The 21,081-nt window shown below is 37.5% G+C and overlaps 1 protein-coding gene across 1 annotated transcript in view; it reads right to left on the minus strand.

The window, feature by feature from the left end:
• Positions 1–11,488, minus strand: part of abhd17c (abhydrolase domain containing 17C, depalmitoylase) — a 40,967-nt gene extending 29,479 nt beyond the window's left edge. The window contains exon 1 of the mRNA XM_058782279.1: positions 10,538–11,488. Coding sequence (XP_058638262.1) covers positions 10,538–11,022 — 485 coding nt within the window. The 5' untranslated portion in view covers positions 11,023–11,488. The remainder of the gene's footprint in view (positions 1–10,537) is intronic.
• Between the last annotated feature and the right edge of the window lie 9,593 nt (positions 11,489–21,081).

Consider the following 21,081-nt stretch of genomic DNA (forward strand, 5'->3'; position numbering starts at 1 on the left):
TACGTTCGGCATGCGCGCTTCGTCTACTGAATGTAAATAACACTGATTACCAAATTTTTTTTTCCATTTCTGTCACAGATTGAGTTTTGGTTCCTTGCCACCGTCACTTTTGGCTTGCTTAGTTGGGGACACTTAATTTCTGGCAATATTGTCGGCTTGATTGCACAGAACTGAACTGAGCTGGACGATGGCATCACTGAATCAATGATGAACTGACTTGAACTGGAAAATTGAGTGTTTACTATTGTCCTCTTCCACTATTGAAACACCATTTTCCTGTTTAATACTGTAAAGCTGCTTTGACATAATTTGCATTGTATAAATCGCTATATAAATAAAAGGTAAAAAAAAAAAAAAACAACTACCATGAATTTTGAAGCCTTAATACAATTGGCATAAGTAAAAAGCTAGAAGTACACCACAGTGTCATGACTTCAGTGTCACCACCACTACACTTCTGACAACTTTAAAATCTTCAAATTGGGAAGCTTTGAGTTAGTATAATTTGAATCCAAGAGTTAACACAAGGCTCTAAAAGCAAACTAGAAAGTAGATGGGTTTACCTGTCCACCATGATGATGTTTATATGTCCCCAAAAACCACGAGTAGTGTATTACTGCTGTATTTGTGTTGTAGAATATCGAGCTTGTGTTCACCACAGACCTTATTTCAGGTATTTAACCAAAAACCCATTTTAAAAAAAAAAAGAAAAATAAACACTGACTTCAGAATGATAAACCCAATAGTTTTATTTTTTTTTTAAATGCAAACTCGTTCCCAGGCTTTAGGGACCAAAAAAGTTTAACTTTCTTCTGAAGAATACAAAAAAAAAAAAAAAAATTAATAATAATAATAATAATATATACACATACATATAATTATTATTTTTTTTTTAAAGAATGTTTTCTGCCCATACAGTCAAAGTCAGCTGGTACTTTTGGACCCCAGAACATTCAGTGAAGGAGATTAGATAACAAATGTACACTTTTGAGTGAACTATCACTTTAACGACTCCAAAAACTACATCCTAATTCAGTCCACTTCAAATGTTTGTGTGGTAATCCTGCTCTGACTTCTTTAGGAACCAGAGAGAAACACCCAAGACAACCGTTTAGTCCATCACCTCCATTTCATTTTGAATCTGTGGGCATGACAGACCTCTAACAGATGAGGGCGAGATGTCAGAAAGAAGTCGGCAGGACATCCCCTACTAAAATTGAGTTGTTTCAAGTCAGCAAGTGGGGCGCTGCATTGAACTAAAAGTAATTTAATAGAAGCACATTTTCCCTCTTTTCTATCTGGTTGGTGCAAAACAATCTCAGTACATCACAACACTAAAACTACTCTTGTCGGTATCCTGCTGTTTTTATTGGGGGGCTCTGGTGACCGGCTGCTCCTCTCTTATCATTTGGGATTTACTGCTATGCTGTACACAGTTTACCAGTAGGAAGCCCATGTCTTGTGTAGAAAGGGAGAAAAACCTTAATCTTAAATGGGAAAGTGGAATGTGGAGCCATGGACCATGTAAGTCTCGGGCTCAAGCTCATATGGTGAATAGTACCTGTGAATGCTGCCTGATTAAAAACGGCTGTCTGTTCTCCTGCAGTCCTCACGGGGATCACAAACGGATGTCGCTCTGAAATGAGATTAACTGGCAGGGGTGGAAAAACGACACGCGATGAACGGGAACTACCTACTCTTTTACGGCAGTCTTCACGGAAACGGCAGACGGGATGGATTGCCAACAGGAAGAGATTTGATTTCAGTAAATAAACACTTTTAAGTGCCAACCAATTTAAATCATTCACTCCTGGATTTACAAGTCACAATCGCTCACACTTAGGTCTGAAATCCCAAACCCCAAATATTACACTTCAGACATGAATGACACCACAATTAATGGGGTTTGATGAATTCTAAGTGATCACATTTATGATTTTTCTAATTGGGAACAAAGAAAGGAGGGACTTCAAGACCAGAATGTCGTAGAAAATTGGAGGCAATGTCATCTGTCAGTAAGTAACCAACCAAAACACCTTACCAACCACAAATTAACACCCTACTCAATAGGGTGGTGGAACTGTGTCACTTTGTAGGCAAAAACCCGGAAGCGAGTGCATTTTAGCACTTCCGGTTCCATCGTCCCAGAGTCAATGGGTTTTATGAATTGGAGTTTGGTTAAATCCCTTAAATAAGGTCCGTGGTTCACACAGGCTGAAGATACTTTCACGTTTTATTCTACGACATAAAACACACCAGTTACACCCCACTCGTGATTTTTTTTAAACTTCTGTTTCTTAAAAAAGACGGTTGCTAACAAGTTGCTAAATGGGACTACAGGCGCTGTCGGAGACATTCAACATCATCACACCGAACAGTTTATCAATTTAGTATTTTCCAATTGTAGTATAATTTGTAATAAAATTAATCGTAGAATAACCAATGAATAGTTTCCCGCATTTTATATTTTTGTTCGACAACGTTTTTTTGCTTTGCCCCGAAATGTAACAAGTCTTGAGATGGAAGATACTCGTTTTATCGCTTTCCTACTGATGAGGAGACTATGGGTTCAGACCATAAGGTAAACTCGTACGATTATTTCATGTAAACACCACATTTACCAGCTTTACGTGGTTAAAGTGAAACTTTAATGATGCATAGTGCTTAAAGCTACGTTAAAATGAAATGTTTGCGGCCACATGAAGCTGTTAGAAAGCATATAGATTGAGGATTTCCTAGAAGCAAGGATAAAATAACATTGTGTACCCACCATAAAGTTACAGCTGAAACGTGGTACTTTATTCACAAAAATAAGTTTAATATCTTACCATATCCCAAAACTCGCTGTTATTTAATAGATTAAATGCACTTAAAATAGAATTTTATTGAATAGTACGTGGAGACACGTTTTTAATTAAAATAACCATATTAATCAAGGATTTATTGACTTAATTCCTTATTTCGGAAAGTACAGAAATACGTGCTTTCAAATGTCCTTTAGTTATGATTATTTCATTTATTGACCATACTATTTATTAATGTCTCATTTCAGCTTTAGTTAGGCTCTAGTTTTGTATTTATTCCAGTTTATATGAAAAGGTTTGTGTAGCGTGGATTAAAATTCATATATAGAGTAAATACTTTTCACTGAACACGTTAAAAATAAGTTTGAAATAGTTGTCGGGAGCACGGTGGTGGTGACGTTGAACGTGAGCGACCGTGGTGGTGTAGTTCTTTTATAGCCTAAGTTTAGCTTTTAAGTTTTGACACTTTTATTTAGGCTTCAAAATTCAGTTATATTCGTGAAGATTATCTTGATGGACAAAACGTGCAAGTTTCATGAACTATGACTGAACACGGAGCTTATTTTTTGCGATAATCCAAAAGCCTATGGAAAAATCCTATTGACTTTTTTGTCGAGGGAACCAGTTTCATGCTAACAGCCGATCCGCATACAAAGTAACGTCATAGTTCCCCCACTCTACATCCTAGCATTGTGGCAGATTTTCTTCAGAGACCATAAAAATCTACTTTCCTTAAATGTTTAAGACTGTTAAGAGAGAAATTTGTTGATTTGTAGGCTAAAAATGGTTCGCAATGAACCCTAAAATTATGTGATTTCAATGTAAAAACGTAATTACTGCTACCCTCCAAAAATGATAAGCCTTTTCAGATGGAGGTTAAGGGACCTAAAAAAAAAAAAAAAATTATTCATTCTGGACTGCTAAATGGGTACGAGATATCCCAGAATTCAAGAAAAGTGTGAAGATCTAGCTGTCCAAGAGTGCACCATTGATCAGCCATGCAGATCATTTTCAGGGCAGAGCTGTCAGCAGAGAGGAAGGTTAAAGAGAGTCAAACTGAGGGACCAGTGCACACAGTACAGTAATTACGGAGGAAGCTCTGCCGTTAAAAGCAGGACAAACGCTGGCTAGTGAAAGGGGAAACAGTGTTTAAAGAGGCGAGAAGCAAGTGGATGAAAGAATAGGTTTGCGATTACATTTCCACCAGTCTAACAGGGAAATTTAGCAATAAGACTTACTTAAATTAACAGAAACTGCCTAAGGGCTACATGACATGCAAACAGAGTGTGGCTTAAAAATGAGCAGTAGAAACAGGAACCTTGAAGGTTGAAGGTAAATACATTGAAGATATGAAAGTGTTTTTGGACTGCAAGTGTTTTTTTTTTTTTCAGCGTTACGCATTCTGAATGGATCGAACGATTCAATACGACCATCATAAAATCATTAAGGGGAAAAATTGTTTTGTATGCACATGGCTTCGGGAAAAGCTTGATCGACAACTTGGTGCCCTTAACACAAGGACATCATTTAAAAACAATAACGGCAAATCTAGCTATTTTTGGTTGGCTACAACTGATCTTTTTACTGGGTCTCCATGTTCTTTTCCAGTAAGAATACAATTGTATTCAGACTACATGGGAGTATACAATGTACTCGTTGTAAATGTGACTGATTAGTGCAGTTGCATTTTCCCCTAAAAGCTTTTTTGACTTGTTTCATCCTCCCAAGCTCTGAGGCTACAATAGCAGCAAAGCTGAATAAAATGTGCACACGTGTGGAAGTGCCATAACTCAAAGGCATTTGTTGCATTTCCACTGAAAGCCTCCCAAGTAGCAGCAATTTGTCCCATTGCAAACTAGAGAAATTCTGCAAAGAATACATAAACCACTGCCTAAGGACTACATGAAACGCAAAAAGCAATGATGCAAGTTAAAATGGACATTTTGTGAAAAACAAGACTGTTTTCCAAGTGCTTTCTTTAAATATTAGTTTGATGCACCAACAATGCTTCAGTTTTCAGCAGCTTAGCACATCCTGATGAACTATTGTGCACACTGTAAAAATGATTTTTCAAAAGTAGTAAATAAAATTAATTTTGAAGATTAGAGTATATTTGACAAGAAAAGTAATTCTTTGTGAAATACACAAGCAATTTCTGAGTAAATTGTTTCACACTAAATCCTACACTTTTTTTTTTAAAGGTTAATCAATCTTAAGAGGTCACTTGTACAAATCTTAAAGGGTATAGTATCAAATAAAGCCTGTTTAATTCGAAAGATGGCAAAAAGGGTGGAAATTAATCAGGTAAAGCTAAATTATGGTTTTGCTACAAGGTAAGATAATGCTACAAAAGTAAAAAAAAAAAGAGGCAACTTTAACCTACTTTTCTTACCTTTTTATCTCAAGTTTAGCATAAGAATCAACCGTAGCCATGGATTTGCAGGTAACAGACCGAGTATCAGAATTTGCCATCCAAAAATCCAAGGCAGCTCTGTCTGGTTCATTAGGAGCAGTGTAAATAATTCACACTGAGAAGAGGAGAGACTCTGAGCGCGCTACAGTGAAACCTGCACTGTCAGGCTGAACTTAATGAACACTAAGTTTTAAAATTGTTATGGGGAAGATTTTTTCCTTTTCCGATGACTTTAGGAAAGTTTAATTGACAGACTTTTTCCTTCAGAAAGCCTCTGAAGTTAATTTATTACTTGCATAAACCCCCCAAACCCCGCACACACCTGGACGGACGCAAGCAGGTGCACAGAATACAGACAACGTTATTGCCTGAAGAGGGTCGTGAGACTGAAACACTGCTGACTGAACGAATATAGGACATTTCACAAGATACGGCAACGTGTGGGTCTTCTATCATTTCTAGACCATAAAAAAACCCACAACAGATTAATAGTGAGAAGCACAGTTTTATAGAAACTGCTCACTATGCCAAAGCTGGAGAAAATGCTCCCAACAGACCTTGGCCTTCAAATGTTTTGTTGAAAAGGACAAAAAGGATTTTCCTCCAGACTGTCCCAGTAATTCTGCCTATAGCCTTATATGAAATGCATAACGTTCCATAAACAGAAAAGGACTTACTGCACAATGGACCAAATATTGGCCAGAAACCCCAGGAGAAAGTGCAGAGGAGGTAAATAACACATTAAAAAGTCAAATCCTTTGTGCATTATCTTACTTGAGCAAACACCTCGGATAAAACCACCAAATGTTTGGATGGAGCAAATGGCCTCAAAAAGGTGTCAGGTGCTGATATGGTAATACTTAAAACAGATTAGCATTAAAATGTACTGTGAGCTATGTTCTCAATTTAATGAGTTTTAATTTATTCAAATGAGTTTGAAGGATTCCGCCTTTGCATTGAATACAAATAGAGCAGTTCAACTTCAGAGAATTCTCGACTTCAGATTATTAAACTTTAAACTCATATCCGTAATGGACAGCGTCAATTGTTAGTAGGTAATAAGCCTAAGCTGCAGATCCCAAACCTTCATCATGTAACTCGCACTGCAACGTTTTTTGCTATAGACATTAATGGCTTGTAGTTGGTGAGCTATTTCTCCAAGCGATTGGAACAATGACATTTCCAATTGCATTTCTCCAAAACATGATGTTCCATACGACAGCATTGGAGAACTTAAAACAATTTTCAAAAAGGCCATGTTTATACATTTGTATTTTACTGGCTTCCTACTGCAGGAGCACGCAAGGTCCTTGGACTGTTGTTTCTGGCATTCATCTAATATTAAAACTAATTTCACAATCCAATGAATTTTAGATTACTTTGTCAACTCTGAAATACAGTTCAGTATGATTATGATCTTTGCATCACCAAATAAACACGACATTAACGTTCAGCAAACGTTTGCACATCCTGTGGAACCTACAGAGAATGCGTCACTTACTACTGTTGTGCTAGCAAATGTACGAGAGGCTCCGAGTTAATTTACCCTGCCATACGAGTACTTCAACACTCGGTATGTCACCGGATCAATTTCAGGGTAGAGCTGTCAGCACGGTGGAAGGTTAAAGCGAGTCAATCTGAAGGGCTACTGCACACAGTACAGTAGTTACACAGGAAGTTCTACATATTTATATATAGCTAGTTTTTGTTTCAGTTATTTTAGTACTTCAAGTTAATTCGAGTTAATTTTATTTCAAGTGACTTTTTTTAATTTTTTTTCAGTTTTAGTTACCTAGAATAACTCTGTAAAAGGAAAACTGCAAAGAGTGCATCCTAAAAGCAAACACTACTTCTGTTCTCTTATACAGCATTTACAGTAGAAACAGGAACCTACTAACTAAGACTCAAACTCTATAAATAATTGATTATTGCTACGAAGCAGTATTTGAGCTTCCTTATGGCCAGAAAAATGCTTTATTTCCTAATGGTTTTCTGGAAAGTTTGATTGACAAATAGCACCAGTAACCACAGGACAGCCATTAAAAAGGACAGGATGTTGCTAATAATGCAATGCAATAAAAAAATAAAAACAACATACAAACAGCACAAAAATATTGAAGCAAAACAGACCATTTTCAACTAAGCATTGCATAAATAATACTTAAGATTATTTCTTTGTGCACACCATCTTAGATTCATTTTTTCCACTGAGCATATTGGCATAACATATTGGCTTCTACATGAAAATAAATACAATGCTTCAGTAAAATTTTGCCAAAACAAACATGCATATGTGCCTTAAAATCCTGCCTGCAGGGCAACCAAACAAACCATTTATATTTTGCATTCAACCAGCCTCCACTACTCATTAGACAACATAACCACTGCCAGATGTGCGAACAAATGATCATGTTCCTACTTCAAAAATAATTACAGACATTTACACTCCAGTGTAAACATCTCCCGTTATATATTATTAAAGACAAGGCACTTTATGGAATTGTCTTCAATCTGCCAGAAACACAACTTTCTAATGAGTTTGTTAAAGGATCTTAACCGGTTATAAATCATTAGTCTCTAAAGGCATTTCGTCTTGGATTGCCTCTGGAAGATTACAAGCTTTTCTGTTTGGTCAGGAGAAAGTCCAATGGTTAATATACCATCCATGGACCAAAACATGTGGTCAGTTGTTGTTCAAACTGATCAGTTTAGCCAAAGGTACAATCAAAGGTTTTCTTGGTTCAATGTAGTGAGATAATATTCATGTGCATCATGTGGTACCTGCCTGCAGTACTCAACTTCTCATGACTAAAGAGCTGAATCAACATGAAGGACCAGCAGATACCCAGAATGACCATTCAGCATACAGGCTGTGACCACACACAAGCCCACACGGAAACTGTGCCCACAGAATTCTGCTGAAATTTCAGCAGAAACTCTGATACGGATTTTCAGCAGAAAGAACTGACAAGTTCTAAACATTAAATATTTTAGCTAAATTGATTTAAAAAAGTCAGAGCCTATCGTCAAACTCTGGGCCTATTGCACCTTTTCCACCGCTATAGAGCCAGATTGTCATCATCCAACCAACAAATATTGAATTCCTATATATACACACTATATTGCCAAAAGTATTGTGTCACCCCCTTCTAATGAACAGGTTTGACTACTTTAGTAATTTCCATGAGTATAAATCTTAATGTTTAAGAATATAATGATATTCTAGGGAATTGTGTGCTTCTAATTTTAAAGCAACAGTTTGGACAGGACCCTTTTCTATTCTAACATGACAATGCCTCTGTGTATAAGGCAAGGTTAAAAAAGAAATGATTGATTGAGTCAGTGTGGAAGAACTTGACTGGTCTGCAGAAAGCCAAGTCCTAATCCAAGCTGAACACCTCTGGTGTGACTTTAAATGCAGATCTTGAGCCAAAAACTCTTTACTAAACACCAATGACTTGTACATATAGGTGCAGTCATTTTAGACACTTCCAAAACTGTTGCAACAGAGATGGAAATACAATTTTTAAATACATGAATTATGTTTCCATCTTTGTTGCCACAGTTTTGGAAGTGCCTTTTTCTGTTCGAAAGAAGGGGGTGTCCCAATACGTTTGTCCATATAGTGTATGTACAAGTCATTGGTGTTTAGTAAAGAGCTTTTGGCTCAAGATCTGCATTTAAAGTCACACCAGAGGTGTCCAGCTTGGATTAGGACTTGGCTTTCTGCAGACCAGTCAAGTTCTTCCACACTGACTCAATCAATCATTTCTTTTTGAACCTTGCCTTATACACAGAGGCATTGTCATGTTAGAATAGAAAAGGGTCCTGTCCAAACTGTTGCTTTAAAATTAGAAGCACACAATTCCCTAGAATATCATTATATGCTTAAACATTAAGACGTGTACTCATGGAAATTACTAAAGTAGTCAAACCTGTTCATTAGAAGGGGGCGACCCAATACTTTTGGCAATATGTGTGTATATATATATATATATAGCTCACATTGTGCAAAGCTCAGACGAAATAGGCTGATTGACCAAATTGATTAACCAAATCTGTTATCTTCCCACTTTCCCAAAATTCTATTGATTAGCTTCAACAAGTCATTGAATAATTTGTATATTATTTTGTGAATATTAAGTAAATGTTTTGCAAAATGCACATTCACTTTCATAAGGTTGTTTACAACTAATTTATCATTAAATTGATTCACACTGGCATTTTATCAGCCACCCTACTTTAGATATCGATATCAGCACCTGCCAAAGAAAAACACAAATCAGTCAAGCTCTAACTTTAAAACAAAACAAGTTATTAAAATTTTTAAGACTGACAGTCAGTGATGTGACATGTGACGTGGTTATGCAACAACTTATTTGGTTATGTCATCACTCAAGTTAGAAAAAAAAAGTGGGCTGGTACAAAGAGGATTCAGAAGTATTTAAACCAGCAGGATACTAAATAATAAAACCGAACCAATAACAGAGATCAACCAATACCAATAATAATAGTAATAATAATAATAATAATAACAACAACATCATCAAGTTGGAGCATCCAAAAGCTGATATGCAGAATATAGTTATTTGTTTATTTTTTGGTATACTACAATTTAAAATGTGTATATTTTACAAGTAGCCTAATAACAATGACGCATAATCTGTTTAGATGCAATGATAATTGATAGCCCTGCTTTTGATTATAAATATCAGTTTGTAAACTTCAGTCAGACTAAATTACCAGTTTATCTCTTGAAAAGAAAACCTAATATGTGGCCCTGGACCACAAAAACAATCGTAAGTAGGATGGGTATATTTATAGCAATAGCCAACAATATATTGTGGGTCAATTTTTTTTTCCTTTTATGCCAAAAATCATTAGGATATTAAGTAAAGATAACGTTCCGTGAAGATATTTTGTAAATTTCCTAGCATAAATATCAAAATAACAATTACTTTTTATTAGTAATATGCATTGCTAAGAACTTAATTTGGACAACGACTTTCTCAATATTTTGATTTTTTTGCACCCTCAGATTTCAGATTTTCAAATAGTTGCATCTCAGCCAAATATTGTCCGATCCTAACAAACCATACATCAATGGAAAGCTTATTTAGTCGGATTTCAGATGATGTATAAATAATCTTATGACAGGTTTTGTGGTCCAGGGTCACATATAATGAAATTGAATGCATGCATCCATGTATTTATAAGGAAAACAGTAGTGCTGGAATACATGTGTATGGAAACACCACACAATCACAGAACAATTGGGACTGGCGCTCAAACACAGAAGCACCTGCTCAGAAACACTCACTTGTTCCTCAGCACCTGCCAGGCCGCTTCGATATCAGCGTATAGGTTCTTCTCGGACGGTTTCCCGGTACTGACCCCGTAACCCGAGTAATCGTAGGAGAAAACGTTGCAGTTGATCCTGGAGCCGAGGCCGATGTAGAAGCTACACATCTGGCCCAGATCCACGGCGTTCCCGTGGGAGAACAGCAGCGTGTAGCGGCTAGCGGGCGCGCAGCGGACGAACATGCAGCCGACCCGGTTCCCGCGGCTGGTGCGGGTCACCAGCACCTCGACGGCGTCCAGCTCGCGTTGGGAGTATTGCCAGTCGGCGCGCTCGGTGAGATGCAGGCTCGTCGCGCCGCTCGCGTCTGTGTGAACGGAGTAGGTGGGCTCTGGCGGCAGGAACGCCAGCTTAGCCGCGATGCGACTCGGACACGGCGGGCAGCAGAAGAGCCAACACAATTCGCCGAGGGAGAAGCTGTTCATCCTCGGGCCTTGCTCGGGCATGAAGAGCGGCAGATACCGGGTGAGAGTCGGGGCGAGTAGCGACAGAATACGCGAACGGTGTCGAGGATGCTAACGCCGTGCTAAGTGGTTTCGGTTTGGTGGTGGTTTGACGGAGCGGTCGCTAGTACTGGGTTTTTGACATTTTCAAAAATATATACGTTCCAATCCGCTACTCATCCGTCTCGATAATGGGTTGGAAATGTCTAAAAATCGATAATTTACGCTACACAATCAGCGTCAAGCTAGCCGTTCGCATACAATGTAAGCTGCCATTGCTCCAGCTAAGAATGCCCAAATATGGGATTTTTCCGGTCGTGGCGGATATCCGGCTCCTGCTGCTGGATGAGCGTCAGGATATATTAAGGAATGGTAATCGGGATAGGGAAGTAACAGAAATCCGTGCAGGAAAAAGCAGGAAGTAGGAGGGTATGTAAAGAAAATAACAAAATACAAGGTATAATTACACTGTTGAGAATGGGACACAGTGCATTAAATAAAACATTACATCTAATAGGGAAACATCCAACTGGTTTATGTGATCATGTCAGGATGAGGAATCAGTGGAGCACATAGGCTACTAGGTCACTGCCAAAAGTAGGCTACATCACAGAAAGAGAAACATTAAAGAAAGAAATTGGGAAACAAAGTTCTATAGAAGTTAGCATATATAAATACATCATTCATTCATTCAAGATATACTTAATGGTCGCTGGCTTAACTAACATCATTTAAGAATGTATTATTATTATTATTATTATTATCTGGGAGGTAGTTGACTCAGGCCCACACTCTACGTTTACAGGGATACTCAAATCTGGCTCATGAGATCCACTTTCCTGCAGAGTTTAGCTCTAACCCTAATCAAACACACCTGAGCATGCTAATCAGTGTCTTCAGGATCATTAGAAAAGCACAGGTAGGTGAGTTTGATCAGGGTTGGAGCTAAACTCTGCAGGAAAGTGGATCTCGCGAGCCAGATTTGAGTGTCATGCTCTAGTAGGTGGCGGCAATGCACCTTATCGTTGGTTGCCAACCGCCATTGAACAAAAAAGAAGAAGAAGAGATGCAAGATGGTGCTTCCTGTAAAGTAATCAAAACTATAAAAAAAGTAAAAAATATGTTTGTTCAAAATATTAAACAAATAAAAACTTTAGAATTTTTCAGTTGCTTCTTTGTTTATTTCAGCACTGCACACTCTCTAATCAACTTCATTAGGTTCATGCTTAAATGTTTTAACAGTATGCATGTATGCTGGGAACTAATTTCAGGCATTTGAGCAGAAGCCTTTAGATCAAAGGGTTTTTAAGAGCACAAGAAATATATAGGGCTTGGGCAAAATAATGTGAACACCTGGGAAATAGGCAATATTTATTGATGTATTAAGATGTTTTACCACCATTCACTTTAAGCTTCCAACTTCTAAATAGATTAATAGATTCATACAGCATCTGAATAGGCTCCAGCTGAATGCTGCTTTAGAGATGTTTGAGGTCTCACTCTTCTCTCCAGAACTTCCTGCAGTGGTGTGATAACATTCAGGTCAAGTGATTTGTCTGGACAGGGCAGATGTTGTCCAGATTTTATGGCCATGACACCATCTTTTTCACATTGTTTTAGCATTGGTATCCGTGCTTAACTTTTTAGCAGTTACAGGTCTTTCATAGCTGTTGACTTTGGTTTTTGTGGAAACAAAGTCTTCAAGGTGAATACTGAGGTTTGCTGTCTCTTTGCTGCAGTAATTCTGTGTTGTCTGGACACAGTTCTGCTTAGTGTTCAACGGTTTCTGTCATTCACTTTCAGTTTTCAGTGTTGCTTGCAATGAAGTCTTGCCATGCTTTCTGTACACAGTTATAATCATAAAGACAGTTTGTTCTTAAAACACCAAACAATTGGACTGTTAAGGTTACAGACACTCCTGCTAAACGTGCCTGGGCTCCTGATTTGCTCTTTTTGGAAGTCTGACAAGTCATTCACCGAGCGCTTGTTCTAAACTGAGCACAATTTATAATACATTGAAACAACCAAGAGAATATAGACAATGAAAACATAAATAAACAAAAAATAAATCCCAGCCTTTTCTTTTTTGTCCCCATTTTTAATTAAATCAATTGTGACTATACAATTGACTTTTTGGCAACATGCCCCAAGTCATACAAAAATATCTGCTATCTAAAAACAAAAGTAAATCCATTGTTTTATCCAACAAATTTTAATTTGTGTGTATCTATCCATCCATCTATCTATCTGTATATGTATGCATCTCAATAAATTAGAATGCCGTGGAAAAGTTCATTTATTTCAGTAATTCAAATAAAATTGTGAAACTCGTGTATTAAATAAATTCAGTGCACACAGGCTGAAGTAGTTTAAGTCTTTGGTTCTTTTAATTGTGATGATTTTGGCTCACATTTAACAAAAACCCACCAATTCACTATCTCAACAAATTAGAATACTTCATAAGACCAATAAAATAAAATAAAACATTTTTAGTGAATTGTTGGCCTTCTGGAAAGTATGTTCATTTACCGTATATGTACTGAATACTTGGTACGGGCTCCTTTTGCTTTAATTACTGCCTCAATTCGGCGTGGCATGGAGGTGATCCCAGGTTTCTTTGACAGTGGCCTTCAGCTCATCTGCATTTTTTGGTCTCTTGTTTCTCATTTTCCTCTTGACAATACCCCATAGATTCTCAATGGGGTTCAGGTCTGGTGAGTTTGCTGGCCGGTCAAGCACACCAACACCATGGTCATTTAACCAACTTTTGGTGCTTTTGGCAGTGTGGACAGGTGCCAAATCCTGCTGGAAAATGAAATCAGCATCTTCAAAAAGTTGGCCAGCAGAAGGAAGCATGAAGTGCTCCCAAATTTCTTGGTAAACGGGTGCAGTGACTTTGGTTTTCAAAAAACACAATGGACCAACACCAGCAGATGACATTGCACCCCAAATCATCACAGACTGTGGAAACTTAACACTGGACTTCAAGCAACTTGGGCTATGAGCTTCTCCAGCCTTCCTCCAGACTCTAGGACCTTGGTTTCCAAATGAAATACAAAACTTGCTCTCATCTGAAAAGAGGACTTTGGACCACTGAGCAACAGTCCAGTTCTTCTTCTCCTTAGCCCAAGACGCCTCTGACGTTGTCTGTGGTTCAGGAGTGGCTTAACAAGAGGAATAAGACAACTGTAGCCAAATTCCTTGACACATCTGTGTGTGGTGGCTCTTGATGTCTTGACCCCAGCCTCAGTCCATTCCTTGTGAAGTTCACCCAAATTCTTGAATCGATTTTGCTTGACAATCCTCATAAGGCTGCGATTCTCTCGGTTGGTTGTGCATTTTTTCCTTCCACTCTACTTTATGTTAACATGCTTGGATACAGCACTCTGTGAACAGCCAGCTTCTTTGGCAATGAATGTTTGTGGCTTACCCTCCTTGTGAAGGGTGTCAATGATTGTTTACTGGACAACTGTCAGATTCAGGACAACTGAGAGACCATTTTGAAGGCTCAGGAAACCTTTGCAGGTGTTTTGAGTTGATTAGCTGAATGGCATGTCACCATATTCTAATTTGTTGAGATCGTGAATTGGTGGGTTTTTGTTAAATGTGAGCCAAAATCATCACAATTAAAAGAACAAAAGACTTAAACTACTTCAGTCTGTGTGCATTGAATTTATTTAATACACGAGTTTCACAATTTGAGTTGAATTACTGAAATAAATGAACTTTTCCACAACATTCTAATTTATCGAGATGTACCTGTATATGTGTATGTACACACACACACAATCATATTTATAAAATAATATAATTGTTTCGATACATAACAATGAACATTTTAGCCTTTCTGTTAAAATCTAACTTCATCATTTACTTGGTAACACTTTAGATTAGACGACACATATTTTGCTTATTAACATGCATATTACTAGCATATTGGCTGTACTTATAAAGCACATATTAATGCCTTATTCTCCATAACCATATTCTAGATCCCTTAATCCTACCCAATAGGGTATAACATCTACCTTATGTACTATCAATAAGAAGTAATTACAAGTTTATTGAGGGAAAACTTCTAATAGTGAATATGTGTTCCTATCTAAATTGTTACCATGCTGAATGCCATTGTGGTTATCGAATTGAAGTCTTTGTGCTAATAATGTTCTCACACATTTGAAACATTCATTTTGTTGTATTTACATAAGAATGAAAGAAATAGGACACCAAATCCAGAGGTTTCTGCATTTATCTTTGTTGTGAGTGTTTCACATTTCCAGTGATATTTCTAAACTTGCAGTTTTTCTTTAATCAGATTTCAGTGGGAAAATTCTGTCATAATGTGACAGAAATTTCTAACTATGACACTTTGAAGTCATTTTAGGCTCACAAACATCAGAATATTACTCTTGGGAATGTCCTGAATGGAATGGGGAAAAGAAAGAGAGGGAGCCTGGATTAACATTCCTCATATTCTCACCTAATCAGTAAAAAGCATATGGAGTCCAGGGTGGAATGGATTTATCATACCCTAGAGGATGAAGCACATTTCCTAGATAGTAATAATGTGCTCGTGGATGTAGAAATGCTCTGTGGGACCTGCTCAGAAGAAGTGTGGATGCATGGGAAATGCACTGGGTGCTGATTGCTCTGGCTCCATCTGCGTTTTATATTTTCGAGGAGATAAGATGCACCCATTTTTCCTGTGCATAACTTTCATTATTTATGGAAAAAACAGACCTGTGGTCAAAAGAGCAGGTCTGACTGTGTGCTTCGTTCAGCGTGGCTTCACCCACATGCTGTATCTCCATCACCATATGCACCACGCCGTGTTATCAAGGCCAAGAAGATTATGTTTTCTGGAATTCGGGGGTCTTTAAATAAGTGGTTTAAGCACAACAATTTAACTGCTTAAAACCTGTTAGTTAGTTATTTAAAATGATTTAATTAAAGGAATAGTTTGGCCAAAAATGAAAATTTGGTGAAAATATATTCACCGTCAGCCCATCCAAGAAGTAAATGAGTTTCTTTCTTCATCAGAACAGATTTGGAGAAATGTAGCATTACATCACTTGTTCAGCAATTGATCCTCTGCAGTGAATGGGTGCCGTCAGAATGAGAGTCCAAAAAGCTGATAAAACATCACTATAATCCACAAGTAATCCACACCACTCCAGTCCATCAGTTAACATCTTGTGAAGCGAAAAGCTGCATGTTTGTAAGAAACAAATCCATCAAGGCGTTTTAACTTCTACTAGTTCTTTATCCATGATATTGCTTTCTCCAGTGAAAAAGCTGTTTCGTCTGAATCAGGAGAGAAAATATGCACAGATCAAGTACCATTTATAAATGAAAATAGTCTAAAACAGTTCTAAACAAATATGTCATGCATTGTGACGTGACATCAGGACAACAGGGAATGGATTTTATCACTGGAGGAAGTGTTATTATGGGTTACGGATTCAAATTTTGGCCAGAAGAAACGGTTTACATTTAAGATGTCCTAATGATGGATTTGTTTATCACAAACACGCAGCTTTTCACTTCACAAGATGCTTATTGATGGAGACTGGAGTGGTGTGAATTACTTGTGGAGTATTGTGATGTTTTTATCAGGTGTTTGGACTCTCATTCTGACGGCACCCATTCACTGCAGAGGATCCATTGATGAGCAAGTGATGTAATGCGACATTTATCCAAATCTGATGAAGAAACAAACTCATCTACATCTTGGATGGCCTGGCTGTGAGTGTATTTTCAGCAAATTTTCTTTTTTTGGTAAACTTTTTCTTCAATAGAATCAGAATGGTGTGAAATCAGTTATCCGTTTTCTCACGGTACATTGATAAAATTGGCCTGTTGGTTGGCATGCCATCACAGAATACACAATGTGCATTCAGCAGCTGTCCTCTATGAACTTTGTAATAAATTTCAAAAGCATTGCAAAGCAATTTTCTCAAATAGCTGCGATACCAGACATTTTCTCTAAGTCCTTCCAAACACATAGTTGGTAAAACACCAAAGTCTGCTCACTTTTCAGCTGTTGGTTGTGAAATGGAGTTTTGTGTCTGCAGGGCTGTACATGTGTCTAAATGAAAGAGCAGACAGCTGGATTCTGGGCATTGACTCCTCTGATCTCAGGAGACCTAAGCACATCACACTCAGGTTTTGAACCAAAATGATCAGGATCGTGTGAACCTCACAGGATTGGGTTTTAATGCGCCAGACAGCAGCGTTGTGAGAGCTGGAAACTTGCAGATCAAAAACAGGAAAAACAACTATATTGCACTTCAGTCATAACATGCATTCTCCTGCAACAATCACTACAGGTAATTTCATTCACTGCCACACTCAAGTATCTCATTATATGAAAATTGGGCCCATAATGTCGGAAAATAGGGAACATGAAAAAATATAACCACTCAGACCCTGCAAAAAAAAAAAAAACAATGAGAATAATACTGAAGTCAAAACAGGTCATGTTTTGACTTCATTTAACATTGTTTATATGGATGGTGAGTATATCTGTCAGTAAATAAATACATATATGCAGTCATTGCCAAAAATGTCGGCACCCTTGATAAATATGATCAAAGAAGGCTGTGAAAATTAATCTGCTTTGTTAATCCTTTTGATATTTTATTTTAAAAATTCACAAAAAATGTAATATTTCATCGGATAATAAGAATTTAAAATGGGAGGAAATATCATTATGAAATAAATGTTTTTCTCAAATACACGTTGGACACAATTATTGGCACCCCTAGAAATTCTTATGAGTAAAATATCTCTGAAATATATTCCCATTCATATTCACAATTTTGAGCACTCCAGGGTGATAATGAACATGAAATTATCCAGCCATGGCTTCCTGTTTCACAGAAATATAAATAGGAGGGAAAACAAAGCCCAAATTCCCTTAATCATCCATCACAATGAGAAAAATCAAAGAATATATTTCTGATGTGCAGCAAAAGATAATTGAGCTTCACAAATTAGTGAAGTGGCTTTAAGAAAAGAGCTGGAGCGGTGAAAATTCCCATTTCCACCATCAGGGCAATAATTAAGAATTCCCAATCAACATAAAAAGTTAGGAAACTGCCTGGAGGAGGACGTGTGTCTATATCGTCCTAATGCACGGTGAGAAGGAGAGTTTGAGTGGCTAAAGACTCTTCAAGGACCACAGCTGGAGAATTGCAGAAAATAGTTGAGTCTCGGGGTCAGAAAACCTTTAAAACAAAAATTGTCAAACAGCATCTACATCACCACATGTTGTTTGGGAGGGTTTCAAGAAAAATTCTCCTCGCTCATCCAAAAACAAACTCCAGCATATTCAGTTATCAGACACGACTGGAACTTCAAATGGGACTGGTTTCTATGGTCAGATGAAACTAAAAAAATGAGCTTTTTAGCAGCAAACACTCAAGATGGGTTTGGTGAACACAGGGATAAAAAGTACCCCATGTGTACAATGAAATATACTGCTGTATTTTTGATGTTGTGGGCCTATATTTCTGCTGGAGGTCCTGGATATCTTGTTTAGACACATGGCATCATGGATTCTATCAAATACCAACAGATAAAAAAATCAATAAGTGACTGACTCTGTTAGAAATCTTATAATGTGCCATGTTTGGATCTTCCAACCGGACAATAATCCAAACACAAACCTCAAAAACAACACAAAAATGGGTCACTGAGCACAAAACCAAGCTTCTGCTGGCCATTCCAGTCCTCTGACCTGAACCCTGTAGAAAATGAGTGGTGAACTGAAGAGAAGAAGCACCAACATGGAGCTGTGAATCTAAAGGGTCTGGAGTGATTCTGGATGAAGGAATGGTCTCTGATCTCTTGTGAGGTGTTCTCTAACCTCATCAGGCATTATAGGAGAAAATTTAGAGCTGTTAAACTGGCAAATGGAGGTTTCAAAAAGTATTGAATAAAAGGGTGCCGTTAATTGTGGCCAATGTGTATTAGAGGAAAACATTTATTTCATAATGATATTTTAAATCATTTACCCCCATTTTAAATCATTATTATCCAATGAAAGGTTATATTTTTGTTAAATTTTTAAATAAAAGATCAAAAGGATTAACAATGCAGATTCATTTTCACAGCCTTCTTTGTTCATATTTACCAAGGGTGCCGATATTTTTGGCCATGACTGTAATACATATAAATAAGCATAATGTATAAAATATATATAAATAAGCATAATAAAAGTAATAATTAAATAATTTATATAATTATATAATCTTTTTTTTTTTCTAATTATTGCAATGCAATCTATTCTCATTATGGCCATGTGGAAAAAATGCTATATTATTTACATTTTATATACAGTGCTCTCCAAAAGGTATTGGAACAGTAAAGACAAAATTGTTCTGTTGGCTGTGGAGTCAAGACATTTGCAATTATGATTAAAAGACAAATATGAGACAAAACTACAGAATGTCACATTTTATTAGACGTTTCAACATATATGTTTTACCAAATAAAAAGAACAGCACTTTTAGAGTTCATCCCACTTATTGATGTGAGCATAAGTATTGGGACAGTTGAACATAAGGCAGATATAAAAGATTAAAAGCTATTATTTAGTTGCAGATCCTTTGTGCACAATCACAGCAGTGAGTCTGTGACCCATAGACATCACCAGACTCTTGGTCTCATCCTTTGACATGCTTTCCCCAGCCTTTAATGCAGCCAATTCCAATTGTTGCTTGTTTTGGGGAGTTTCTGCCTTTACTCTCCTCTTCAGCTGGTGAAATTCATGTTCAATCAGATTTAAATCTGGAGATTGACTTGGGCAATCTAAGACTTTCCATTTCTTTGCCCTTATAAATTCCTTGACTGAACTGGCAGGGTGTTTTGGGTCATTGTCCTGATGCAATATGAAGCACTTCCCAATGAATCTAGTGGCATTTTCTTGAATATCGGTAGGCAAGATGGTTTTGTACTCTTCCAAATTCATTCTGCTACTGTCATCATACATTAAGTCATCAGTAAAGTTGAGAGGGCCTGTTCCAGAGACAGCCATGCATGCCCATGCCACGACACCACCTCCACCATACTTTACAGATGAGGCTGTATGCTTGGGATCATTGCAGTTCCCTTTTTTTCTCCACATTTTTGCTTTCCCATCACTTCGATAAAGGTTCATCTTTGTCTCATCGGTCCATAAACACAGTTCCAAAACTCTTCTGGCTCACCTTTGTGTTTTTCTGCAGACTCTAATCTTGCCTTTCTATTTTTGGAGCTGGTCAGAGGTTTGTATCTTGCTGTGTAGCATCTGTGATTCTGTGTCAAAGTCTCCTGAGGACAGTAGATTGTCAGAGCATCAACCCAGCTTTCTGGAAGTCGTTGGTGATTTTACATGATTTGTCTGTCATCAACCACTGTTGTTTTCTCAGCCGATCAGGTAGTTGTTGGTTGCTGGTGTCGCTGGTGGTTTCCAAACTCTTGATTTCTCCATGCCCTTTGTTTTTGCTATAGCTCTAATTGAATTCCTCTTTTCTTTTAGCATCCAAATTGCTTGCTTTTCTCTCAAAGTCAGCTCCCTCGTCTTCATCCTGGTTTGTGTGTCATCATCGAATGCAAGATTCAGAATGCAGAAGTACTGGATATAACTGATACGACACATTCCCTGCTTTTAATATCTGAAGAATTAATGCAACAGGACACAGCTGATCACTTAGAAAGACCTGTGAGGCAACTGTTCCGATACTTATGCTCACATCAGATAGAGGGATGAACTCTAAAAGTGCTCAACTTCTTAGCTGGTAAAACATGTATGTGTTGAATCACCCAATAATAAAATGTGACATTCTGTAGTTTTGTCTCATATTCATCTTTTAATCATATTTGTAAATGTCTTTACTCCACAGCCAACAGAGCAATTTTGTCTTTACTGTTCCAATACTTTTGGAGGGCACTGTATGTGGCCCTGGACCACAAAACCAGTCATAAGTAGCACTGGTATATTTGTAGCAATAGTCAACAATAGATGGTATTGGTCAAAATTATCAAATTTTTATTTCATGCCAAACATCATTAGTATAT

The sequence above is a fragment of the Onychostoma macrolepis genome, chromosome 07 (genome assembly GCF_012432095.1).
Source record: "Onychostoma macrolepis isolate SWU-2019 chromosome 07, ASM1243209v1, whole genome shotgun sequence".
Lineage (NCBI taxonomy): Eukaryota > Metazoa > Chordata > Actinopteri > Cypriniformes > Cyprinidae > Onychostoma > Onychostoma macrolepis.